Source organism: Podarcis melisellensis (genome assembly GCF_964234715.1).
Source record: "Podarcis melisellensis genome assembly, chromosome: 9".
NCBI lineage: Eukaryota > Metazoa > Chordata > Lepidosauria > Squamata > Lacertidae > Podarcis > Podarcis melisellensis.
Window position 1 is genome coordinate 65,527,285 of NC_138541.1, and position 27,533 is coordinate 65,554,817.

The 27,533-nt window shown below is 44.5% G+C and overlaps 1 protein-coding gene across 2 annotated transcripts; it reads left to right on the top strand.

The window, feature by feature from the left end:
- Positions 1-138: 138 nt before the first annotated feature.
- CCKAR (cholecystokinin A receptor) lies at positions 139-25,066 on the top strand. 2 transcript variants are annotated; one of them, XM_081924575.1, is made up of 5 exons: positions 139-489; positions 3,793-4,038; positions 15,147-15,408; positions 19,418-19,545; positions 24,423-25,066. In XM_081924575.1, exons 1-5 carry the CDS (start codon positions 381-383, stop codon positions 24,947-24,949), a joined length of 1,272 nt encoding a protein of 423 aa, XP_081780701.1. In that variant the 5' UTR covers positions 139-380; the 3' UTR covers positions 24,950-25,066. The 2 variants fall into 2 exon arrangements, with proteins under 2 accessions (XP_081780701.1, XP_081780702.1); XM_081924576.1 differs by having other exon boundaries at positions 400-489; positions 3,839-4,038.
- Positions 25,067-27,533: the final 2,467 nt, after the last annotated feature.

The window sequence follows — 27,533 nt, forward strand, 5'->3', positions numbered from 1 at the left end:
TTGAGCATCTGCTGGCTGAGAGCAGTTGGGCAAGGGGTTAATTTTGCAATCATTCCACGGCATGGTTATATCCCCAAGCCACCTCCGTCCGTAAAAGAAAGGGGTGGATCCAGAAGAGAGGAATCGAGTGTGTGTGTGCATGCCTGCATTTCTCTCTGCGGCATTCAAGCTGCCTCACGCCGTCCTCGAAGCAAGCGTCCCCAATCTTCTTTGAATTGCACGGACTAAGCATTCCCGATGGGTGGCTGAAGAAGAATAACTCTGGACAGCGACTCTTGTCAAAGCCCACCGCTGCAGGTTTCTTTTAGGCCTGAAATAATGGACTGGTAGTCCCCAAACTATGCTTGCTGCCTTAGAAACTAAACTCTGAAGAGTGAAGGATGGATCTAAGTAATGACAGCCTACTTGACAGCAATATTCCTGCTTTCCTGTGCAAGCTTGGCTTGGAAAATTACACCATTTTCTGCCCGAATCACTCTCAGCCTAAAGGTAGGGTACCGTTTATTTATATATCTGTAGCAATACATATGCATTTTTAACACCATCAGCTTCACCTGCAACTAGTTTAGGGTAAGCAGTTGATAAAGGGTTTTAAAGCAAAGCTCTGTGAAAACATTTGCTGATAATAATTAGTCATTTATATACCACATTTCACTTCCAAATGAATACCAAGGTAGTAAGACAACAGCAAAAAAAAAAAAAAGGCAGTAAGACAACAGCAAAATACAACAATTAAAACCGTGACCATGAAACGAGAATAAAGCGTCAGTATAAAATACATCACCCAGAACCTCCAAAAGCTGCTAATAATGGCCAGGGATTTTTTTTTTAATGAGAGAGGAAAGTCAAAATAAATGGTTTTACTTGGTAACTACGCCTACAAAGCAACATATATGTTTGCTGGAAAATTGAACAATTGCAACACAGGGCAGAAAATAATGCAAAGAGTAAGCTGAAACACTGGTGCAATTTTAAAAGTTTTTTTTAATAAAACACACACACACACACCACTGCAGTTATTATGAACTGCATATAGAAGGACTTAGAATGTGTTTGTGTGTGTGTGTTTTATACCAAAGGTGTCAAAAGACAGAGTCATATATTACACCACCTGTTGTCTAATATATTCCTAAATGGGTAAAAATGGGGATTCAGAAATCCCCATTTCAGAAATTCAGCTGCATAATTCAGAAGGGTTATATTGTAAGAAGTACCAGATGCTGAATATGCTACACCTTTGAGAAAAGGCATGAGATGTGTTCCAGATAGACCAGAACTCAGCTGCTTAGAGCTAAGCTTGAGAGCGCAGCAGAAAGAACGAGACCAAACACAACCAGATTCCTGGTTTACACCAGCCTATCTAGAAGGGCTGGTTGCCACCCTTTTCACAGCAGTCAATATAGCACTGCCTCACATTTTAATGTATAGCTTCCTTCACATTTTAGGGCAGAACTACATGTCCTTCGGCAGCTGATACAGAAATCCAGCCCCATCTCCGTCTCTGATGTGCAAATCGGAGGCAGGGGAGGTATTTTCAGGGGAGAAGCAACAGGCAGCAACTGTCTCCGCACAGTTGCTTTCCCCCTGTAACTTTCCTGTATGTACCTGCTCTGCTCTCGCTGCGTTGACAGGCAAACACAGTCTCAGGACTCCGGCTGGGAGGAGAGGAACCAGAGATAGGGCTTGCTAGGGAGGCAGGTCTGTATAGTAAAAGCCATGGTTTTCCCAGTAGTGATGTATGGAAGTGAGAGCTGGACCATAAAGAAAGCTGATCACCGAAGAATCGATGCTTTTGAATTATGGTGCTGGAGGAGACTCTTGAGAGTCCCATGGACTGCAAGAAGATCAAACCTCTCCATTCTGAAGGAAATCAGCCCTGAGTGCTCACTGGAAGGACAGATCCTGAAGCTGAGGCTCCCATACTTTGGCCCCCTCATGAGAAGAGAAGACTCCCTGGAAAAGACCCTGATGTTGGGAAAGATGGAGGGCACAAGGAGAAGGGGACGACAGAGGATGAGATGGTTGGACAGTGTTCTTGAAGCTACGAACATGAGTTTGACCAAATTGCGGGAGGCAGTGGAAGACAAAAGTGCCTGGCGTGCTCTGGTCCACGGGGTCATGAAGAGTCAGACACGACTAAACGATTAAACAACAACAATTTACTTGAGAGACCACTGTAAGCAGTTGAAAACATTAACAGGATTGCAATAACAGTTGTAATGTAGAAGATATTGTGGACAAAATGGAGAGACATAAAATTTGGATGATGAAATAATAATATGCAGTTGAAAAGGTTTATAATATGACCCAAGGAGGGGAAGGTGGGAAGTCTAGAGATTCGGAGAAATCTCAAAATTTGGATATGTATTTTGTATTGTTGTAACTCTATATTTGTAAAATCAAATAAAAACCTGATGTTGGGAAAGATTGAGGGGAAGATAGAGGACGAGATGGTGGGACAGTGTTCTCAAAGCTACTAACATGAGTTTGACCAAACTGCGGGAGGCAGTGGAAGACAGGAGTGCCTGGTGTGCTCTTGTCCATGGGGTCACGAAGAGTTGGACACGACTAAACAACTAAATAACAACAACAAGGGAGGCATAGACCCCTTGCACCCTATCCTCCCTCCTGCCTGACTCTTGTCCCTTGCAAACACCTACTACACACATACACACACACCCCTTTGCATATCTGGGTGAACAGCTGCAAAGAAGGACAGGGCTCTTGGGCCTGCAAACATCGTTTAGAAGAGGGCATTTGGGAAGTGGCAGCAGAAAGAAAGAGCAAAGTCTGAAAAATGCCAACCCTCCAAATTACCCCTAAGGGTTCGGCAGGCTTTGTGTGAGAAGGATGAGAGAGCTGTTGCCTGCTGAAATAACCTCTTTCCTGCACTAGGAAGGGTACAGAATCCCAGTCCATCTTACGGCCCCATCTGCACTGTGCATTGAAAGCAACATCATTCCAGGGCTTCCCCCAAAGAATCTTGGGAAATGTAGTCTCTTAAGAGTGCTGAGGGTAGTTAGGAGACCCCCCTGCTCCCCTCACAGAACTACATTTCCCAGGCGGGTTCAACAATCAATCCCTTTTCCCAGGGAATTCTGGGAATGGTAGCTCTGGGAGGGGAACCGCGGTCTCCTAACAACTCTCAGCATCCTTAGCAAACTACATTTCCCAGGGTTCTTTGGGGGGAAGCCAGGACTGTTCAAAGTGGCATAAGACTGCTTTAAATGTCATTTTAGCCATTTCTGCATAGTCCATTAACTTGGCTAAAATGACTGAAAGAGTCAGAAATTTTACTAAGGAATGGGGGAAATTTATAACTTATCCTAAAGACCATTGTAAACAGTTAAAATCGTTAGTGGGAATGGAATATCACTTGCAGTTTAAGGTTCAATTCTGGACATAATGGAAGAGGTAAAGAGTTTAGATTATCATAAAAAACGCTGGAGAAATTCATTAATAATAGGACCCACAAAGGGGAGGATGGAAGTCCTGGAGATTCCTTGGAATCTTGTTTTTATGTTGTACATTGGATATGTGATTGTAAAATTTTAAGTTGAAAAACCAAATAAACAATTTTTTAAAAAGACTGCTTTAAATTTTTAGGGCAGATAACAACAAGAAGAACAACAAAGGGGCCTTAATCTCCAAGCTCAATGGAGGGATAGGAAAATCTGTCAGTTGAGTGGCTATCTGTAAAATGCAGACAGAAAATAAATTCTGTACAACTTAGTGTGGCTGCTCAGCCTCTTCCGATTATGACGACAGTGTGTTTTTTGCTTTTTGCTTTAGACCATGCAATTCGGATTCTTCTCTATTCTCTGATATTTCTGCTCAGTGTCTTGGGCAACACGCTGGTGATCGTGGTGCTGATCCGGAACAAGAGGATGAGAACGGTGACCAACATATTCCTGCTGTCGTTGGCCATCAGCGACCTCATGCTGTGCTGCTTCTGCATGCCCTTCACGCTCATTCCCAACCTCCTGGAAGATTTCATTTTCGGCATTGCTGTCTGCAAACTTACCAGCTACTTCATGGGTGAGTCGATGAACATCCACATTTCGGCTGCCTATGCCAAGACGTTTTCAAAATCTCCGCTTTCAGAGACCACATCTGAAGTTGACCACCCTCACAGCTATTCAACAGACTAGAAATACTATATTGTGGCTGCCTAGGCTGGGATCAGCCCAGTTTTAGAGCCATGGATTTCTGGTTCATTTCAGACCTGTTGCCTGCTCCCTATTCCTCACCCACCTATTTATTCTCAATAAAGTTTCACACTTTGACCACTGGTTCATGGATGTAGCAAAGGCAGCTGCCCCCCAAATCAATAAAAATCAATACAAAATACATAGATAACTGAGGTTTTGTCCCCCCAACAAAAAGTCTGCCCCCCTAACAAAAATCCTGACTATGCCCAGTGTGTGCAACCGCCACTATGGTCTAAACCACGGAGCCTCTTTGGCTTGCTGATCAGAAGGTCAGTGGTTCAAATCCCCACAACAGAGTGAGCTCCCGTTGCTCTGTCCTAGCTCCTGCCAACCTAGCAGTTCGAAAGCACACCAGTGCAAGTAGATAAATAGGGACCACTGCAGCGGGAAGGTAAACGGCGTTTCTGTGCACTCTGGTTTCCGTCAGTGTTCTGTTGTACCAGAAGTGGTTTTAATCACGCTGGCCACATGACCTGGAAAGCTGTCTGTGGACAAACGCCGGCTCCCTTGGCCTGAAAGCGAGATGAGCACCGCAACCCCACAATCGCCTTTGACTGCACTTCACTGTCCAGGGGTCCTTTACCTTTACCTTTTTTTTACATATGAGAGATTAGGTTGTGGGGAGGGGCATTGCCTTCATGCTCCCCAGGGGCCACTGTTAGCTGTGATTGTTGGCATCTGCCTGTCCCAAGACACAATGGAGTGAGTCTCTGTGGGTGGAGCCAAACCCCTGGAGAATCACAGCGCCTGCTGTGGCTGCTAACTCGTAACTGCTGCCTCCTGTGCTGTTTTTGCTGTGTTAGCAACACCAAAGTAACCTCTGTGGGGTCTAAGCCAGGGCAGTGAGCGTGGAGGTCCTAGGCTGCCCAGGAGACGAGAACCCCGTCTCCACCTATCATATAAAACCATATTTTCATTTACCTCTGCTTCTTCAGCAAAGGTTCTAATTAAATTTTTCTCTTTCGTGACCCATCAGTTCTACTTTGAGCGAGAGGTTCAAGAATGGTCAAGGCACCATTGGTCCAATGGTACTTTGTATGTTTGTTTTTAAGAGCTGGAATTATTACGTACCCAAAATGTCGGTGAAAAGCCATAACAGTGACAGAATATTGGGCTACAGAAGTTTTTAGTCTTACCCACCAAGACACAATTCTTAGTTTTTTAATCATGCATCCTATGGACAGTCAGGGGGGTGGGGGTGGGGTACCAGTCTCGCTTTGGGCTCCTGGGATGTGGTGCTGTAAGGGTGTTGTTACACTCCTGGGATACATAGCACAGCAGTGAAATGGGAATAATAATAATATTTATTTATTTATACCCCAGGGATACGGGTGGCGCTGTGGGTTAAACCACAGAGCCTAGGACTTGCCGATCAGAAGGTCAGTGGTTCGAATCCCCGCCATGGGGTGAGCTCCCGTTGCTCGGTCCCTGCTCCTGCCAACCTAGCAGTTCGAAAGCACGTCAAAGTGCAAGTAGATAAACAGGTACCGCTCCGGCGGGAAGGTAAATGGCGTTTCCGTGTGCTGCTCTGGTTCGCCAGAGGCAGCTTAGTCCTGCTGGCCACATGACCCGGAAGCTGTACGCCGGCTCCCTCGGCCAATAAAGTGAGATGAGCACCACAACCCCAGAGTCGGCCACGACTGGACCTAATTGTTAGGAGTCCCTTTACCTTACCCCAGCCACTCTGGGCAGGTCCCAACAGAATATGAATAACACAATAAAACATCAAACATTAGAAACTTCCCTAAATAGGGCTGCCTTCAGATGTCTTCTAAAAGTCAGATAGTTGTCTTTTTCCTTGACATCTGATGGGATGGCGGGTGCCACTACCAAGAAGGCCTTGTGCCTGGTTTGTGGTACAACTGGCAGAAATGTCTAGAGCAGAGGCAGTCTGGTGCAGTGGCTGGAGGGGATGAAAGCAAGTTACTTATTCTCTCTCTCCCTCTAGCCCAACTCTCAGAGTTGTGCCAAGGCTGTGATGGTATTCGTAGCTGCTTGGAGGAAAGGCACAATACAAATGTAACAAACAAACACTGGGTGGGCATGCCGCTAGGTGCTTGAGAGACAAATGAGCCTTAAGGGATATAATTTGCTTTGATACCTGCCTGCCAACAATCAAGGCTGACTGAAAAGTCTTGCAGATTTGGGAAATTGCTTAGTTAGAAATAGTAGCAACAAGCTGTGTTCGGCCCAAGTAGAACGGATTCTGCAATTTTCTCAATTACTAACCAAAGTCAACAGACTGCTTTGCGGGGGGGTTAGACTAGATGCCCTCAGGGTGTTTTCCAACTCTGCAATTTTATGATTCTATTATTCCAGACTTAAGTCTCAAGCAAACCTAACAAGTGGTTCATTTTCTCCTCCGGTTTTGCCATAAATGAACAAAATCGACTTTTATATTGCTACGTAACTTCTAACTAAATATGCTAAGGGTCACAGCTGAGTAAGTAGGGCTATAAACCTAACCCCACTTACTTGGAAGTAAGCCCCATTCGATTCAACAGGATTTACTTCTGAGTAGACAGGGTTAGGATTGTGCTGTCGTCCCTCTTCCTTGGTAGAGAACTATATCCTATGTGTGTAGGAATAATGGATGTAATTCAACTAACTTCTACTCAAGAGTAGACCCATTTCTAGGACTGTCAAAAAGGATTAACTCAATTTTTACTATTATTCATAAACAGAAGCATGTAATGAGAAACAGGACATGGGTGTCTTTCTCTAGTAGAATTGCTACGGTAATTGTTTTGGTTTTCAGTTGTTAGCATAGGGGAAAAAATTGTCTCAAGCTGCAATATTATATACATTTACCTGAGAGAAAGCCTGATGAACTCAGTGGGATTTATTTCTGAGTAAGAAGGTGAAGGATTGTGAAGTCAAAACAAATTGTTCCTCAGATAAGAGAATCTGTTGTCTTGGGCAACCTACATCCAAAAAACCTCTGCAAAAAAACCCCACAAAATAAGAACCTATAATAAAAATAAGAGACAAAGTTCATTTTTAAGAAACTGGGAAACACTTTTGATTAGACGATCAATAAAACAGTGAAACATAAAAAAATGGCAGTCAACAAGTTAGAGTTAATTGCCGATATAAAATCTGAGGGATGGAAGCTTGCCCTTTTTCTTGGTAATTACCGCCATAAAGACATTTCAGGGGAATACATCACCACGACATTTACAACAGTATCAATATATAGCCCTTTGTGGATTTATTATGTAAGAGATACCTTAACTTGCTAAAAGCTATAGTCACACACAGTATATTTTTTACTTCAACTCTTCGCTTATTACAGATACATTTTATGACTTAAGATATAGGATGCCTTTTCTCAGATAAGTTTTACATTTGGCACCCAAACCTTTACATTAGTGAAATTGCGTTGTTTTTTTTTATAAAAAAATCACAGGTATTGCAATGTTAAAATCAAGAGCCATGCTTTTGCTCGTTTATCAGTGTTGCGGAATAAGTGGGAGATGTTTTTGCACTGACAGGCAGAGACCCCCCTGACCCTGGGCGACACCCGCGTGAAATAATGACTGAAGACAATGTGTTATGGGATTGAAATTTGGCCACAACTTTATTAAAACTTCAGATGTAGGGAGACCTTGGCTTAGGCATTGGGCGTTTATCCCTCCCAGTCCCCAGCTGGGGATCTGGGGGACATCAGGGTTATCCAGAATATGTGGAGCATAGCTGTCAACCTTCCCTTTTTTGGTGGGAAATTCCCTAAATTCCCTTATTGCAGCGCCATTTCCCGCTGCTATCCCGGATTGTTAGATATCCCGCAGACTGTCCCTGGGACACGTGAGGCTGCTGATCCCTTATTTTCAAATCTGAAAGTTGACAGCTATGATGTAGGGATTGGCCTGGCTCTGGAGAACGTCTGTTCAAGCAGAGAGCCTGCCCCCCATTTCGCCACCATCGTAGGGGAGAGCAATGACAACCTAACGGCGTATGGCCAATGCCTCCCCTCAAAACAAGCCCTTTAACGGGGAACCCTGGGATCGCCACCACAGGGGGGGGAATGGGTCACCGCTTCATGACCCCCCATTTAGGAAAGATAGACTAAAGGATTCCGCCCAAGGCCTGAAACCACCAAAGTTGTGATGTATTGCTACGGGAGAGGCAAAACCTGCCAATGCAGGAAAATCCCTTTCCGGCCCTTCAACAGCGACCATAACGTAGCAGCACCCGCGTACCTATGGAGAAGAGGTTAACCTGCAAAAGAAGGCTTAATTGAGGGAGGGCAGGGTGGGAGAAGCTCTGGAGCTGACTGAAACCCCCAGGTAACGTCCACCCACTGTTGTGTGAGCTGGTCGATCCCTCCCCTTACCTGGCCAGCTCTCTCCTGGCAACACCCCCCTTCAGCTGGGATTGGGTAACTGGCAGAGGTAGGCGGCTACCTCCAGGTGTCCCACCTGGGGGGGGGCGTATTCAGGCTGTAGTGGCGGGAGCCGCATTAGATTGGGGGGGGGGGTTGTGCGCAACCGCACAAAAGGCGCCCCCATTTGATGTGGGGAACGGTCATTCTTCAAGTCAAAGCAGTGGTAGTGGTTTCCAGCTTGTGTTCTTGGAAGCTTACCAGGAGAGGAAAATCTATAACAGCAGACCATCTCCCCTAAAAGACGGGTTACCACTATTGCTTAAAATGCATAGCCATAGGAGGCTATTGGGTGTTTTCCTGGGCGCGCTCTCAGTATGTGGAGATACAGTGGTACCTCTGGTTACATACGCTTCAGGTTACAGACTCCACTAACCCAGAAATAGTACCTTGAGTTAAGAACTTTACCTCAGGATGAGAACAGAAATCGTGCACCGGCAGCGGGAGGCCCCATTAGCTAAAGTGGTACCTCAGGTTAAGAACAGTTTCAAGAGCGGACCTCCGGAACAAATTAAGTACTTAACCCAAGGTACCACTGTACAGTCATACCTTGGGTTACAGACGCTTCAGGTTGCGTTTTTTCGGGTTACGGACCGGAACAGGTTACTTCCGGGTTTCGGGGGGCGCACATGCGCAGAAGCGCTAAATCACGCTTTGCGCATGCGCAGAAGTGCCGAATCACAGACACGCTGCTGCGGGTTGCAAACACTGCAGGTTGTGAACGTGCATCCCGCATGGATCACGTTTGCAACCTGAGCGTCCACTGTACATTGAGACCCACCTGGCTGTGGGAGCCCCCTAAGTTGCGTGCCTAGGCACCTGAGCCATGAAGTTCCCAGGAGAACAGTAAAACACACTGACACAGAGTATTTTGGTTTATGGGTTCGAATAGGCCACAACTTTATTGGTTACAGATGTGAGCGGTTTGGCTTAGGCATTGGGGTGAAGCCAGACTATATCTTGACTCCTGTCTATCTGCAGGGAGTCCCTGGAAGGATAAACCACCAATAGAGGGTGCCCTATGACTTACAGCGGATAGTGGCACCCCGAGGGGTGCCCATAAGGGCTGTGACATGGCCCTAGTCCATGTCTGGAATTCGAATACAATCCACACCCCTGAACCCCTTTAACAGGATACCCTTACTGAGGAGGGGAAGGCGAAAGCAACAACCTCCCCTCCAACCAAACAAAGGCTAACCCAATGCCTAACCTCACAAAAGTTGTGACGATTGCTACTAGGTAGGCAGAAACCAAATGGCCGGTGCCAATTTGCCAAGTGGAGAAATTCTTATCCGGCCCCAACAGTATGGCAGCCGACAATTGTCCATAGCAAGGTCATATCAGAGCAAAGCATGAAAAGAGGCTGGGTGTGTTGGGTGGTCCGCCAAAGAGGCAAGAAGAGGGTGCCGGCCTGCCGTGCCACGATTAAATTGCCTGCGGCCACACTCACCCTGGCAGCAGGTTGGCTGGGGCTGTACCCAGCACAGATGAGCAGCCGGTCGTGATGTGGGGGGAGGCGCCATACCTCCACACCCACATTGGAAAACTGTTGAGGCTCGGCTGACTGGCCACAATGCCGCCCACCAGATAAAAGATGAGCGGACTTATTTTCCATTGAGCATTGCAGGGCCTTGGACTACATCAGGCAAGGCCAAATTTGGCGGTCCAGCTGTTTTGGGACTACAACTCCCATCACCCCTAGCTAACAGGACCAGTTGTCAGGGATGATGGGAATTGTAGTCCCAAAACAGCTGGACCGTCGAGTTTGGCCATGCCTGGACTAGGTGAGCATTGGGATCCCTTCCATCTCTACCATTATATTATTCTATGCAGCGATTCCATGGCTAACCCTAGCCCCCTTTGTGTGAACAGTGGGAGGGCATGCTTTGAAAAGGCAGCAGGATTGCACCACTGGCTCTGTCCACAACATCACATCACTTCCCTTGTGGTGCCTATGCAGGTAAAAATCGCCTGAGCTCTGCAAGTGCAGCTTTCTCCCGATTGAAGTGCAGAGCATTTGAGGACCTGGACATTCACAAGGAAACCAAAATGCTTGTTTACAAAGCTATTGTACTACCAATCTTCCTGTATGCTTGTGAAACATGGACCACTTAAAAATGCCATCTCCAGCTCCTTGAAAGATTCCATCAACAGTGTCTCTGATAAATTTGACACATCACTTGGGAAGACAGGCGAACAAATGCCAGTGTACTGGAAGAAGCAAAGATCACCCGTGTCGAAGCAATGATTCTTCAACATCAACTTCGTTGGACTGTTCATGTGGTGCGGATGCCTGATGATCGTCTTCCAAAGCAACTACTCTACTCCGAACTTAAAAATGGAAAGTGCAATGCCGGTGGTCAACAGAAGAGGTTTAAAGACTCTCCCAAGGCAAACTTAAAAAAAATTGTAGTATAAACACCAACAACTGGGAAACACTGGCCTGTGAGCGCTCCAATCGGAGAACAGCCTTTACCAAAGGTGTCGTGGACTTTGAAGATGCTCAAACTCAGGACGAAAGGGAAGAACGAACTAAGAGGAAGGCACGCTTGGCAAACCTTCACCATGATCAACTCCCGCCTGGAAACCTATGTCCCCACTGTGGATGGATGTGTGGATCCAGAATTGGCCTCCACAGTCACTTACAGATTCACTGTTAAGACCGTGTCATGGAAGACAATCTTACTTGGCTATGAGGGATCACAGAAGAAGAAGAAGAAGAAGAAGAAGAAGAAGAAGAAGAAGAAGAAGAAGAAGAAGAAGAAGAGGAAGAAGAGGAAGAAGAAGAGAGGTGCCTATGCAATGCATGGACCTGTTTTGCAGGAGTAATGCAAGAAGAGGGCCCATAGATGCTCCCTGGCAGAGTGTTTCCCCCGACACTATTTTGCAAACCACTGGGCCTTCTGAAGAAATGCATTGAGTTCAGCATAAGTGACCTTCCTCACTGCAGACCTGGAGCAATAGGGAATAGTGCAAGGTTGCATCTTTGACTGATAATCTAATTTTCTGCTCTGTTAGATACAGATTGTAGCTGAATTATACAGCCACGCGTCAAGAATTACGGTTTTAAATCAGGCCAGCTGTCAGAACTATATTGACTCCTTTCCTGTAAATGAAATGGAAAAGTTTGTTTCATCTTGAAGGCCATTTCCTGAGTGTTAATGTGCAGAGTGTCAAAGGGTTATCCGTTCCGAGAGTCAGGAACAAGAAATTATCCTTCCTTAATTAATTAGATACTCATAAAACTACAGGAACGAGTTACTAGTTCCAAATGTATTATTAAAAAGGTCTAAATGGCAAATGCTATACAGATGGGCATCTGTGCTATTTGCTACATTGGTTTCAACAAACTGTGTTCGGGGGTTTCTGAGCAGCCACCGCAAATTTTACCAGTCTGCCCATAATATATTTCTCCCAACTGGGCTGCAGATAAATAACGGTCCAGCTGTCTGCATTGGCTAGACCCACAGTTTCTCTGTTTATTTCTTTAATTCAGCTTATATTATACACTGAAGTACGTTGTGTCACACAGTGCTTGAAGGGGGTCGGGGATGCAGTAGGGTTCTGCCCTCCTGCTTTTGAGGCAGATCTATAACCATCCTATAGCTTTTCAGGTAAATAGAACTGAATCTGGCCTAACCATCCATGAGTCAAGATGGCCCGTGAAGGGTTGGCCACTTCTGGATCTGCTTCTTTTGCTTGATCCGGTTCCCCAATCCTACTACCCAATCCTGCATTGGTGGCTTTGATAAAATGAATATTATATTGTTGGAGAAGGGGCATAGCTCAGTGGTAGAGCACTGCAATTGTAAAAAGGTAAAGGACCCCTAGGCGGTGATGTCCAGTCAAAGGCGACTATGGGGTTGCGGTGCTCATCTCACTTTCAGACTGAGGGAACCGGCGTTTGTCCACAGACAGTTTTCCGGGTCATGTGGTCAGCATGACTAAACCGCTTCTGGCGCAACAGGACACCATGATGGAAACTAGAGTGCACGGAAATGCCGTTTACCTTCCTGCCACAGTGGTACCTATTTATCTACTTGCACTGGGGTGCTTTCATATTGGCAGAAGCTGGGACAGAGTGACGGGAGCTCACTCCGTCGAGGGGATTCAAACTGCTGACCTTCCGATCGGCAAGCCCAAGAGGCTCAGTGGTTTAGACCACAGCATCTGAGGCAAACAGTACCTGCCATATTCAGGTAAGACTGGGAAGGACTCTTCGCTGAAACCCTGGGTAGGATTTAAAAATAAGGGGTACCTACTAAAAAAACAGAAGCCTTTTTACTTGGTATAGTGGGGGGTGAAATCCCCCAAAAGGATGTTACTTTTTTCTGTATGCCACAACAGCTGCGAGAACATTGTTAGCGAAGAATTGGAAGAAACAAGATTTACCAACTATTGAAGAATGGCAGATGAAGATGATGGACTATATGGAACTTGCCAAACTGACCGAGAGACTCTGAGACCAGAGAGAAGAGACAGTGGAAGAAGACTGGAAGAAGTTTAAGGAATATTTGAAAAAATATGTTAATATTTAAACCTTGGAATAGCTTTGGAAGTAGATATAGGCTGTAGGCTTAGAAGTAGAAGATAGGGTATTTTAAAATAGTATTATTTGTAAGTGATAAAATGTGCAGTTATTTTAAGTATGATTTAAAAAAAAGATGGTTAGAAATTATGATATATGTAAACTGCTAAAGATGAAGTAAAATGAAAATCATATAGGTGGGACTTGGGGAAGCCAACTTAACAATGTTTAGAAAGGATATGACAAGAATTTGTTTGTATTGTTTGTCTTTTCTGCCTGGGTTTTTTATTTGTGTTATAAAATGATTAAAATAAAAATAAGGGGGACCATCCTAAGGGGTGCTCAGGATGTGCTGAGACAGACACCTCTCACCTCAGGTTACTGAAAGGATGCCAATCTCAGTGTTTGCCACACGGAGTTTTTATACACTGGGATTCTGCAGCAGGTATGCCAGGTTGCTGTATCAGGCTTCAGATCAGAAGTCTTATGTGTTTATGGCTCCTGACCCAATACCATGCCAACCCTGCTTACTTCAGCATATAGGCAATAAAAACTTCTCTGTTTTCACCTACAGCTGGATCTTGAGCATTATTTATCCTCTATCTAGAAAGGGGGGGCGGGGGGACCACAATTCGCTTGCTGCACAACTTGTTCAGTAACCTGCTCATCAAATGGCAACTTCTCATTGTAAATGGAGCAGTTCCCCAGTTTAGTTTCAGCACAGTTGACATTTAGAAGTTCTCTGATATGCAGTACCGTCCCATAACTTTTTTGCAGCCGTTGGAAAACTATTAGAGGGCAGCAGAACTGTGTCGTCGGCGTAGAATTGCGTGTTTACTTTGCACAGGAAAAAAAATGTTATATTTGCTTTGTAAGGCCAAACTCATATGGGAAGATAAGTAGCGTTTTGTAATTCTGAAACCGAGTTGTTAAATAGAAAGAAGTGGCCTTCAGTTCCGCATTTAATTATTGGGTCTGTATGGAGTTTTCTAATCAAGGCAAACAGTCATCTATCTGCTTTTGTGCTCTGTAATGTTGGCCACAGTTAATCCTCTGAGGTGGTATTATTTGAAAAGTTTAGAGGAGATGCATTTTGTGAAAGAATGTTCTCTTTTGTCTGATTTCTTTTGTCTGTTTTGAATTTCTCTGGGTGACCTCTGGTATTAAGAGAGATGGTGAAAAGCATCTCTCTATCTGTTTTCTCTGCACCACACATAATTGTTTTAGACCTCTTTTGTAAATAGAAGACGTAGGAATATTCTAGAAGAAACTTGTAAATGGCCTTGAGCAAGTTGCTAGGCAACGGAAAACTTCCCCGGCAACAGGTGTCCTTATCAGGGCATGCGATCAACTAAGTTGGGGTCAGTTTAAATGAGTATGTGAATGAATAAACATTAGGTCTCTGGCCGGATGGCTAAAAAGAGAAAATGATTATGTTTCTTTGTTGTTTTTCTTTATTAATGACCAGGTGTAAAGTTTTGTTAATAATAAAGACTCTTTATTCCTGTAATGGGAATTTCACTAAGAGATAGCTGGAATGCTGCTGCTGCTGCTGCTGCTGCTGTAAGGAAGTAAAAGATGCAGGAAAAATTTCTGTAAAAAGAACTCTGTTGCAGAAAGAAATGAATACTAAATTGGCTGGGAAATGCCCCAACACGCTGTTTCAGTATAACTTGTAAATGATTACAGGTAACAGACAGTAGCAATATTTCAAATAACTGATCAATCAATACTTTTTTATTGTTTTTAAAAATCCTCATATATCTGAAATGCCCCATAATAGGGCAGGTTGGCTTTTATTGATCCAAATGGAACATCATCCACAGAAGCCAGGTCTCTTGGGAACCTCTGAGTCCAGCCATAGAGGCCTGGAGATTGAATGGTCCTGCTGGCTGCTGGCAGATAGGTTATTGCCATGCTGCTGGTTATTACTGGTCTGATTCCCACCGCTTGCCAAAAGAAACAAGAGACAACCATTTACTCTCTCTACTCTCCTTTTCCTCCCCCTTCCTCATGCACTTAGGTGTCTCAGTCAGCGTTTCGACCTTCAGCCTGGTTGCAATATCCCTGGAGAGATATGGTGCTATTTGCAAGCCATTGCAGTCTCGGGTTTGGCAGACAAAATCTCACGCTTTGAAGGTGATCGCTGCAACCTGGGGCCTGTCCTTTGCCATCATGACGCCGTATCCGATTTACAGCAAGCTGATACCGCTTGAAAGAATCGACAACAGCACAGCGAACATGTGTCGCCTGCACTGGCCATACCCAGTAGTAGAGCAATCTTGGTAAGAACAGATTTAAATATATATCCATAGATAGATAGATAGATAGATAGATAGATAGATAGATAGATGATAGATAGATAGATAGATGAGAGAGAGAGAGAGAGAGAGATGATAGATGATAGATAGATAGATAGATGATAGATAGATAGATAGATAGATAGATAGATAGATAGATAGAGATGATAGATAGATAGATGGATAGATGATTGATAGATGATAGATAGATAGAGATAAATAGATAGATATAGATAGATGATAGATAGATAGATAGATAGATGATAGATAGATAGATAGATAGATAGATAGATGATAGATAGATAGAAGATAGATAGATGATAGATAGAGATAGATAGATAGAAATATGGCATTTCTTGGGAGATAGTATTAGATGGCATTATTGTTGGTACAATTTAATATGCCAAATTATGGACAGCCAGTCCTTCAGCCTGTCAGCGGGGCAAAATAAGTGCAACGTTGAAGGATTTGCTGCATCCTATTATAAACATGGTGATTGCATCGGCCAGTTTGCCCGCTGCCTTGCGGGACATCTTCAGGAGAAGAAAAGGCTCAGGATTAAACCCTACACAAATCCAGAGTGGAGTCCCCAAGATAGCATCTTGTACGCCTCCTTCCGGCAACTCCAACAGCCAAATGGATTGCTCTGCTTTCTATATTTCACCAGCGAGGCCCAGTGGGGGGTGGGTCTTGCCATCTGGGCAGCCCAGGACCTCCCTATGCACTGCCCAAGCTTGCTGTCTCCAGTGGATTCCAGGCAGTTTACTATAAACACCATCCAGCCCAGGTCTCAAAAGTTGCACATGTAGGAGAGAATCCACACAGGGGTCAACAGAGCTCTTCTCCCTCCCTGCCTCTTCCCCCTGGGCTGGCGCATGCACACTGCAACACACCAGCCATTACATCCCTCCTAACTGATCTTCTCCTCCCCAGGACCAAGTGAGCAGACTAATGGTCTGGCCGCAGGTTGCCTCCATGCGCAGCTCTGTGAAGGAGCAGGCCCCCAGCAGTATGTATAGGAGATGTGCACAAACCTTCTGTGGCAGATAAGTGGCTGTGCAAGGGCTGTGGGTGAGGATGGAGGTAGATGATAAATTGCAAGGCGATTCCCTTCCACATCACCTCTTAAAGGAGTTAATTGGGGGTGTGGATCTCATGCCCATAGTTGTTTTGCACCTATTAACGGGGGCGCTGCCTCAAGTTGCCACGGAGCGATGCAAAATTCAGAGCACGTTTCAAAGGCCTGGAGGGGGCAGGAGTTTCATCACACAGCCTCTCCAAACGGTGTCCTGATTATGAGACACAGTGCTGAAAAACAAGCCAGTCATGTGCAATTGCTGCTACAGCCCTTCTCTGTTCACTTCGGGATTTGCAGAATTCTGACAATCAGAGTGATAATAAATTCCACAGAGGCAGCTGTGCCCATTTGTTTCAGGAAAGACAGAGAATAGTGACAACTCAAAGGCAACCCAATTCATTGTGGCTTGAGCATTCTCTCCCCCCCCCCACACCATAATTTTTGATTAGAGTATCTGTTTTACATTTTTTATTAGATTTTCTGTTTTACATTAATTCAAACAACCTTAAAATATCAATGACTTCCCTTCTTCTCTGTCCATGGTTCATTTTGCAAAACATAAATCCCTGCATATTTTACTGTATATAAACTAAACCAGTCAGTATTCCATCTTGACATCCATCAAAACTAATTCACACTGTTCATGCTGCCCACGTTTTCATATAAACACAATTTCCCTCCATATATTCAATAAACATTTCCCAATCTTCTTCCAAGAAGATCGCACGTTCTTCTTGTTCTCTTACTCTATATGTTAAGTCTGTGAGTTGTGCATATTCTGTCAACTTGAGCTGCCGTTCTTCTTTGGTTGTGACCTCGCTCGTTTTCCATTTTTGGGTTAACAAAACATGGGCTGCAGGAGTAGCATACATAAATAACCTTTTTTGACACCTGGGAATTTCCGTCTGAATTATCCCCAACAAAAAGGACTCTGGGTTTAAAAGTACTTTTAAACATTTTTTCCAATTCATTATGGATTATTTCCCAATACACTTTTACCCTTTTACAGGACCACCACATATGAAAGAACGTTTCCTCAGTCTCATTGCATCTCTAACACTTACCTGATTCAGTATTATATATCTTTGCAAGTCTACTTGGCGTTAGATACAATCTGTAAATCATTTTCAGGTAGTTCTCCTTCAAGGAATAACATTGTGGCTTGAGCATTCAAGGAGTGGAGCTCGTATTTTTTCAACTCACGTAAAAGGGGCAATATGAGCAGAAAGGGGCTGTGGGCTCTACTTCTACACCCTTTATCCCTTACCCCAAACATCCATGAAGTTACAGAGATGTCTCATATAGAGAAGCCTACATATGTCAACCCCTATGTACCTGGACTTCCTAGGATCATGGAACCTTGGAGTGGGATCTAGGACTCATTTTGTAGCCTTATTGGAGTTCACCGATTGGGTCTGCGTTGCTCCCGGACAGGAGGAAGGAAGTCAAATGACACCGAGGGTTGGTTCAGAGAAAGAGTTCTTCATTTCTGCTCTCTGGAACAGCAGAAAGGCACCTGCGTGGTGTGTCCACAGCAAGTCCAAAGAAATGAGAAATTTCATGCAGTATATATATCCTCCAGGCACCCTCTCCCTCCTTCCCCAGGAATCCAACCACGTCAGCCTATACATGCAGGTTGACATCACATATGTTCCTGCTCCGGTATTCTTAACCATAAAAGGGTATTCCTTCCTGTACTTCTGACCATAAAAGGGTATTCCTTCCTGTACTTCAGGACAGTAAGATAAGACCTAGACATGTCATCCCTCCTCCACTGAAACAGCCAAGGTCATCCTTGCCGTCACGAACTGATAAAGGTGAGGGCTCTGAGCACTTGTTTATACAGCCGGGTTTTTGTTTATACATTGACTCAGAGCTCAAGTTAATGGATTTTAGCTAAGGAAAAATAGGGATTTTGGTGCCCGTTTCAAACTGCCTGCATAGTCAGTTTTGGGTTTGGGAAACCCATTCCTTCAATTTGAGTAGACTTTGCTTCCTTAAATGTTGTCCCACCTTGTCTGAAGCCAGGCCCCGCAGCCGTTTCTACCCAAATTGCCATGCATGAACAGCGATTAGCCTACACCTATTTTCAAACATAAATTAGCATTCAGGGCATCTGACAAGTTACATTTTCAGTGCCACAACCAAGATGCAAACTGTCTGACGGGGAAAGGGAGTGAATGTAGGACCATTCTACTTTTTTCTACAAAACTATCACTTGTCTCCCGCGTCACTGAGTCTGGGGAAGTTTTTAATGTTTGATGTTTTATCGTATTTTTAATATTCTGTTGGGAGCCACCCAGAGTGGCTGGGGAAACCCAGCCAGTTGTGCGGGGTATAAGTAAAAAATTATTATTATATTTGTTATGTACTGAAGTTCTCACCCTGAGCCAGCAGGGGGATACTGTAGATAGTTCAGGTCCACATATGCAAATAAGGGATCGAAAGTGACGTTCAGTGATTGGATAGTTACAGAAAGTTGTTACTCTTGCGTTGTAGTGGAGCTCTATATAAGCAGGCTGGCTGAACCCTTCAGTTCAGTTCAGTTCTGGCCTGTGAATAAACAAGAGCTGTTTGAAGAAACACTGTGTCGTCTGATATGTTCACCCACAACTTAACAATATTATAAGGAATTACTGATCTGCAAAGTGAGCTGAGCAACTAAAAGGGGTGGAAACCCCCCCGTAAACCTTTCCATGTTTCAGAAAAAATACTGTGGGATATCTTTTGTGAACTCTGACAAGTCATACTACATCCTTTACAACTGTGAGCTATAATAATTACACTCGGTTTTAAAACGAATCAGAATCAGAAACCCAGAATCAGTTTTAGTCCATTCCAGAGATGAGAAAGAAGATGGTAAGAATATTTTAACTTTTTCTCTGCTGGTCTAAGCCTCTCTTCCTGTTTCTGCAGGTACATCTTCCAGCTCCTCATCCTTTTCCTTATCCCAGGGATCATAATGATCATTGCATATGGCTTAATCTCCTTGGAGCTCTACCAAGGGATCAAATTTGATGTCAGTCAGAGGAAGTATTCACGAGGTAATCTTCATGACCAGTCCCATTCGCCTTCTTTCACTCAGATGTGAAAATGTGATGAGCCGACATTTTTTCCCCTGGTAAAAAACATTTGCAACAGAGCAGTCTTGCAAATGTCTGAGTTACAAATCATAGCCAGGATTTTTAAAAAGCATTAATTATTCCATGTGTGTGTGTGTGAATGTGTGTATTTGTGTATGTGTACAATTGCGTTCCTTCCCCTCTGGTATTTTCATTCACTTTTAACAAGAATAGATACAACGGTATTCCAAGACAAGCAATATAGAACTAACCATAAAAAAGCTACATAGAAAACTGCCTTGTACCAAGTTAGCCCATTGCTCCATCTAGCCTAGTATTGTTTGTGTAATAATTTTTATTAGTTTTCAATTACAATAACCCAATTGTCACAATTCCAAATTATAATACAATTAATAATGCCAATTGTTCAGATGCCAAATTATATTATTTTGTTGCCCCCTCCCCTTGTGTGCTAGAATTGATGGTTTGATAATTTAGTTTAACTCTGCATTCTGAAAGCCTGATATTGTTGACATTGATTGACAGCAGCTTTCCAGACTTCAGGCAGGGATCTCCCGGCAACAACACTCTCCTGCCTCTTTACAATAAATCTACAATCTATACACAAATAGTATTCCCATCTGCAAAAACCAGAGGCAACAATTATAAGTAATTGTTGTAAGGTATTATGTTTCAAAACATCCTAATAACAGAGACCAGCGTTATCCTAGTTTACTTCAGGAATAATGAGAATGCACCCAGGGGGGCACTTATAATAAAGGATCTATTTCTGGGGAGGTGCCTAAATCTCCCATGCCCTCCTGTCCTCTTCAGCATATTTCCCCCTCAGCCAAGGTTCCTTCCAGTTTTAGGATCCCTCTAGTTCAGGCATAGGCAAACTAGGCCCTCCAGATGTTTTGGGACTACAACTCCCATCATCCGGAGCTAACAGGACCAGTGGTCAGGGATGATGGGAGTTGTAGTCCCAAAAAATCTGGAGGGCCGAGTTTGCCTATGCCTGTGATAGCTGGATTGGGCGGTGGGAGAAGTCACTTAGAAACGTCTGCAGAGATCATACGGGGGGGGGGGGAATCAGCAGGTGGGGAAGGGTTAAGAAATTCTGCCGGTCTACTGATTTCTCCACCTTTAGAATCAATAGCACCCACGTGTTAATGTAATAAATAAGAGAAATACACACACATGGGCGTAGCCGGGGGGGGGGCAGAAGGGGAAGTTGCCCCCCCCAGTCAATAAAAATCAATAAAAATAAGCAAAAATATGTAACTAGCTGAGGTTCTGCCCTGCACTGACATAAAGCCTGCCCCCTAACATCAATCCTGGCTACAACCATAGAAATACAGGACTGACACCTGTATTTATTATTACAATGGTACCTCGGGTTACATACGCTTCAGGTTACATACACTTCAGGTTACACACTTCGCTATCCCAGACATAGTGCTTCAGGTTAAGAACTTTGCTTCAGGATAAGAACAGAAATCGTGCTCCAGCGGCGCAGCGGCAGCAGGAGGCCCCATTAGCTAAAGTGGTGCTTCAGGTTAAGAACAGTTTCAAGTTAAGAGCAGACCTCCGGAACGAATTAAGTTCTTAACCCGAGGTACCACTGTATTATGTTGTTGTTGTTGTTCATAGCATCTGGTCCCACCCAAAGAGATTGAGATCACTCCGTTGACTCTGTGTATCTCCAAGAGATTGACATTTCCAGTTTCGAAAACTAAAATGATTATTTGCCACTGCTTCTACTAAAAAATAAAAATAATAAGTGCCGTGTTGGGACTCAGTTCCACTCTAATCAGAGCTATTCGATAACATGTGATATCAAAGCTTCACAAGAACCACATCTCTCCAGCTTCAGGTGAAATTGTCTCCTGACTAACTAATCTCACCAGAATCCCAGAGGCTCTGGAAAAAAAGATTTTCAATTGAGCAGAGGGGAAAGTGCCTTGTTTTTAACATAGTCTATTACAAAACAGGCCTTTTGAAGAAAGAAATATTTACTAGTAAGCTAAATGAGTCTAGGTAGCTCAAAATTGCACTGACATCAGGTCCAATGGTGCCAGCTGGTCAATGAGCCTAGTAGTGTACTATAATCATTGAGCGTGTTTTTTCTGAGGCTAGATGGTGTCATTATGCAATTAATCCTGATGGAGGCCTCTGTTAACAGAACATTTTGTACAAAAAAAGGCACTTTCAGCGAATGATCAACTGCTATTATGCCATTAATTGCACCAAAATACCACGAGACTACCAGGCAATACCCTGAGATCAAAATAAATATGTGTCTGGGCAACCATAATGCCTGAAATTAGCAAAAGTTAGAATTAATAAAGGTTATAGGCTAAAATTGGGCCAAACATTGCTGGATTGGGTTTAGGATAACAAACTGTACCAGTGTGAAATGGCTTGCTAGGGAGAAGCCATTAGCGGACAAAGGCTTGAAATGGCCGGTCATTAGTCCAACAGTGGGAGCCATGGCAAGACAGAAGACTCTGCAGAACAGAGAGGGTGAAGTTGCCAGGGTTACAGTGGGCAACGTTAACAGGAAAGGGGAGTTCTTTTTGGCAAGGATTTAGGGGGAGAAGGAGAAGGAGAAGAGGCTGTACCCAGAGACCAGGGAGCTGTTGCTCCAGACCCAAGCTTGCTGAAGAGAAACGACAAGAGACAGTCTTGAGGTGTTACGCACGCCCTCCACAGAAAGATTTAGGTTGTAAATATGTGCAAATAAATCATATTTCATGGAGACACCATTAGCCTCCGTTGTGCCTTAATTTTCTGAAGGAAACACAAGACCCCTGGAAACTCATGCACCGCTTGGGCAGAGATTGAGGCGACCTGTAACAATATTGTATGTACTTTGAAGACTTTTCAGCTCACTTTGTCTGACTGATTGATTGATTGATGGATTGATTATTTGTTTTGAATATTTCTACCCTAACAACTAACTAATTAAACATTAAGCTATTGAGGCAGGGACGCGGGTGGTGCTGTGGGTTAAACCACAGAGCCTAGGACTTGCCGATCAGAATGTTGGTGGCTCAAATCCCTGCGGCGGGGTGAGCTCCCGTTGCTCGGTCCCTGCTCCTGCCAACCTAGCAGTTCGAAAGCACGTCAAAGTGCAAGTAGATAAATAGGTAGCACTCCAGCGGGAAGGTAAACAGCGTTTCCGTGCGCTGCTCTGGTTCACCAGAAGCGGCTTAGTCATGCTGGCCACATGACCCAGAAGCTGTACGCCGACTCCCTCGGCCAATAAAGCAAGATGAGCGCCGCAACCCCAGAGTCGGCCATGACTGGACCTAATGGTCAGGGGTCTCTTTAAATAATAATAATAATAATAATAATAATAATAATAATAATAATAATAATAATTTTATACCCCGCCCATTTGGCTGGGTTTCCCCAGCCACTCTGGGTGGCTTACAGCGCACTGAAAATTGTAAAACATTGGACATTAAAAATTTTCTGATACGAGGTTGACTTTAGAAGACAAGTGTCTTCTAAAAGCTGGATAGATGTTTATTTCCTTGACATCTGATAGGAGAAGAAGAAGAAGAGTTTGGATTTGATATCCCGCTTTATCACTACCCGAAGGAGTCTCAAAGCAGCTAACATTCTCCTTTCCCTTCCTCCCCCACAACAAATACTCTGTGAGGTGAGTGAGGCTGAGAGACTTCAAGGAAGTGTGACTAGCCCAAGGTCACAGGCATTCCACAGGGCGTGCACCACTACTAAGAAGGCCCTCTGCCTGGTTCCCTGTAACCTCACTTCTTGCAGTGAGGGAACTGCCAGAAGGCCCTCCAAGCTGGATCTCAGTGTCCAGGCTGAACAATGGGGGTGGAGGTGCTCCTTCAGGTTGTTTAAAATATGATCAATAGTAATAATTACCAGGAAGGATCAATAGTAATAATTACCAGGAAGGTACCATACAGTGGTACCTCGGGTTACATACGCTTCAGGTTACAGACTCCGCTAACCCAGAAATAATGCTTCAGGTTAAGAACTTTGCTTCATGATGAGAACAGAAATCAGGCTCTGGCAGTGCGGCAGCAGCAGGAGGCCCCATTAGCTAAAGTGGTGCTTCAGGTTAAGAACAGTTTCAGGTTAAGTACGGACCTCCGGAGCGAATTAAGTACTTAACCTGGGGTACCACTGTACAGGTGGCGACCATTATATGTGGGGGCACTGTTCCTGGCCCCAACAAAGTGTGCATAAGCCTGTTACACCCTGTTCCACCCTGCCGTCATTCTGCCCCCTATTCCACCCCCCCATTTCGCCCTCTTCTGAGTCCAAAAGGACCCACGTTTCAATGGTCACATGTCAATTGGACGTGTGCAAAATGGTTGCCCCCTGTATATTAAGTTCCCGTGCACCACACACACCCCGTCCTCAGATGTTCCAACTGCCACACTGTTTCTGAATCACCCTGAGTCCCTGTCAGGGGGAAAAGTGGGGTATAAATAAATATAGCACCATCCATATAGCGCTGGTCCATATCAAGTTGCAGAGGAAATTACCTCAGTCCAGATATGGCTTAGACACCACACCAGAAGGCTGGGACCTGTCATACGAAGGTGGGCAATTCTCACTCTTACACAACCCTTTCTAGATGCAAAGACTGAAGCACGCCTCTAACTTCAGTGGCCCAAAGTGTGTGCCTTGGCTTTCAGAAGTTGAAAAACAGCCCCCCCTACACTCACACACACCTGATCTCACACACTGGCCTTCAAAGATATTTATTTGCACATTTTGAAGTGTATCTTTTGTCAGCCGTGCAGCGGCTTTTGTGCCCTCGCACATTGTGTGCTCTTGATAACGTGATCGCATTTGCTCTTCCCGTACAGAAAGGAAAACCAGCACCAGCAGCAAATTCGAAGATAGCGATGGGTGCTATCTGCAGAAATGCAAGAAGAAGAAAAAGATGCCCCTTCAACAGTTTCCGTCCAATAGGAGCCTCTCCAAAATTGACCGGCCTCGAAGCAATTGCTCCACCGCTAACTTGATGGCCAAGAAGCTGGTCATCCGAATGCTGATAGTGATAGTGATCTTGTTTTTCGTTTGCTGGACGCCGGTGTTCAGCGTCAACACTTGGCGTGCGTTCGACAGGATGTCGGCGCAACTGCTTCTCACGGGAGCCCCCATCTCCTTCATACACTTGCTCTCTTACACCTCTGCTTGTGTGAATCCCATTATCTACTGCTTCATGAACAAACGCTTCCGCATGGGTTTTCTGGCGACGTTTACCTGCTGCGCCAAGCAAAAGCTTCCAGTGGCCAGAGCAGAGATGGCGGAGGAGGAGGAAGGCAGAACCACAGGAGCAACGCTTTCCAGGTATTCTTACACCCACATGAATGCATCTGCTCCTCCCTGAACGTGCCCAAGGCGGGGAATCCATTATTTTATCTCCTCCTGTGGTCTTGACTTGTGTTTAAACCATCTGCCATGCCTTTGTATGAACATGCTTCAGTAAAGTGTAGGAGAAAAATAATTTGCGAAAGGTCTCCCATCAGTCGGCAACACTTTTCGGCTTTGGGTCTCAGAAATAGATAGAAGTTACATCAGATAGAAAAGGTCAGTGACGATAGCCCTTGGGGCACATTGGAGAGGCTGAGAAAGTGTCATGGGTACCACCATAAAACAACTCTCAGGCCAAAAAAGATGGCTGTCAGTGGGGACCTGCCTTGTCAGAAATGATTGATAAAATTCCCAAGAAACAGAGGACAAGACAGAGGTTGGGTTTGAGGCCAAACACTAAACCACCTATTTGCCCCCACCAAGAACAAGAAGAGATTCCATTTCAGAGATGGAAAATGGGTGCTGTGCGGCGAAACGTCCACCCACAAAAGGAAAAAAATAAAGGGTGGCAAATGTCACCCATCCCCAAAAGCAACAGACTTTCCCAATAGGCTTTGACATCACATTTTTAGTCCAGGCACTTCCACAAAGAATCACCGTTATTTTATCTGTGACAATTTCACACAATAGCTAGAGGTACGCACCAGATCTGGAAGAATCCCAAACCAACTAATGAATGAATGAATAAGAGGGCTGCCTTCAGATGTCTTCTAAAAGTCTGGTAGTTGTTCTCTTTGACATCTGGTGGGAGGGTGTTCCACAGGGCGGGTGCCACTACCGAGAAGGCCCTCTGCCTGGTTCCCTGTAACTTGGCTTCTCGCAGTGAGGGAACCGCCAGAAGGCCCTCAGCGCTGGACCTAAGTGTCCGGACAGAACGATGGGTGTGGCAACGCTCCTTCAGGTATACTAGATGAAATTTGCAGGCAAAGTTGCAACTCCTGAGTGAATCAACCCTGTCAAATTACTAGGTCCAGGTTTTTTTGTACTAGGCCCCTTCAGTCTGAATTGGGGAGAGGACCAAAGCAGAGTTAAGGTTTTGTGGGGAATTGTTTTAATATGAAAATGGCATACACTGTAAAGTTACTCTGACCTGCATCATTTCAGAGTGTTGTAGCTACAATGAGCACTTTGATCCAGCCAAGTCTCTACTTGCCTCACACCTGATGTCAGGTGTGGCATCAGATGTGAGGCAGGTGCATGGATTGAGGTGAGTAATGGCCTGGTGGGCCAAATAGATGGGCCAGAAGTTCCCTACCCCAGGAGAGAGAGAGTTATGATGAATGGGGGGAGGGCGGCGGCTTCAGATTTCTGCCCAATTAGCACCAAAGGTCGCAAATCACATAAGCTAAGTGCAAAGCTCATTGGCACAGAGGGAGAAGGACTTAAATGTCCAGCATTTTTTCCAAGCAATTACCACTAGCAGATCTAGCAAGGAGCAGAGGACAGCTAAGAACAAGGCATTATGTTCCTGCAACATTGCTTTCCCAAAGAATTGTGATTGGAGGACCCTGGTAAAAAAAAAACCCTGATTTTTAAGATCTTCCAAGGATACCCTGTTGGTCCTTCCACAACCAGAGGATTGTCACCAGAGGAGGGTGGAGGCCTTTTCGGAGATAGCAGCCATGCCATTCCTCAGGTGATTTGTGAGGCAGAGAGAGAAATAACCTTCAAACACCTCTTTAAATCATGTATAAGCTTACCTTTCCTGGACTCCAACTCTTCATGTTTTTTGCTTTGTGCATTGCTCAGTTTTACTTGTGATGATACAGTTGTGTTTTGTTTTTATCTAATTTTAATCTAGTTTTTAGGGCAAAATGATTGAACGTTGTGTTTTCACTGTTCTTATGTAGACTGCTTAGAGATTTTTGTTATATTAAATGGTATACAAATGTTATAAATAAATATGGTACTAAGAACTAACTCACTGTTTAGATAGGTCATTTCCTGGTCACACTGATAATCTTTTTTTCTTTTAATGTCCCTGGGATGCAACTGTGGGCTGCCCATAAAAATCAGTAGAGAAATCCAAGGTATGGGAGCTGGAATTAGCCATCAATAATACTCCAATCCTTGCTGGATTCAAAAAAAATAAAATAGCAGCAGAGAGGACAGCTCCATGCTGTTTCCTACTTTGTTCTTAAACATCCTGCTAATTAAAGTTCCAAAGCAAAATTCAGTTCATTGCTTCTGAAATGAGCTGTGGCTGGAACAGCAGAGCTCTATGAGGTGCCTTCTTCTTCAGCGATATCTCTCATAGCCGAGTAAGATTGTCTATCATGAACATGGTCTAATCAGTGAGTCCATAAGTGATTGTGGAGGCCAATTCTGGATCTGCATGTCCTTCCACAGTGGGGACATGGGTTTCTGGGCGGGAGTTGATCACGGTGAGGGTTTGCCAAGCATGCCTTCCTCTTAGCGCGTTTCTCCCTTTTGTCCTGAGTTCGAGTGTCTTCAAAGGCCATGACACCTTTGGTAAAGACTGTTCTCAGATTGGAGCACTTGCAGGCCAGTGTTTCCCAATTGTCAGTGTTTATACTACATTTTTAAAGATTTGCCTTGAGACAGTCTTTAAACCTCTTTTGTTGACCACCAGCATTACA

Bases quoted from the DNA above. Each gene is read 5' to 3' on its own strand.
- CCKAR (XM_081924575.1), top strand. From the start codon at position 381: ATGGATCTAAGTAATGACAGCCTACTTGACAGCAATATTCCTGCTTTC. The intron at 15,409-19,417 runs GTAAGAACAGAT...CTGTTTCTGCAG, and splicing joins CCAGTAGTAGAGCAATCTTG to GTACATCTTCCAGCTCCTCA. The intron at 19,546-24,422 runs GTAATCTTCATG...CTTCCCGTACAG, and splicing joins TCAGAGGAAGTATTCACGAG to AAAGGAAAACCAGCACCAGC.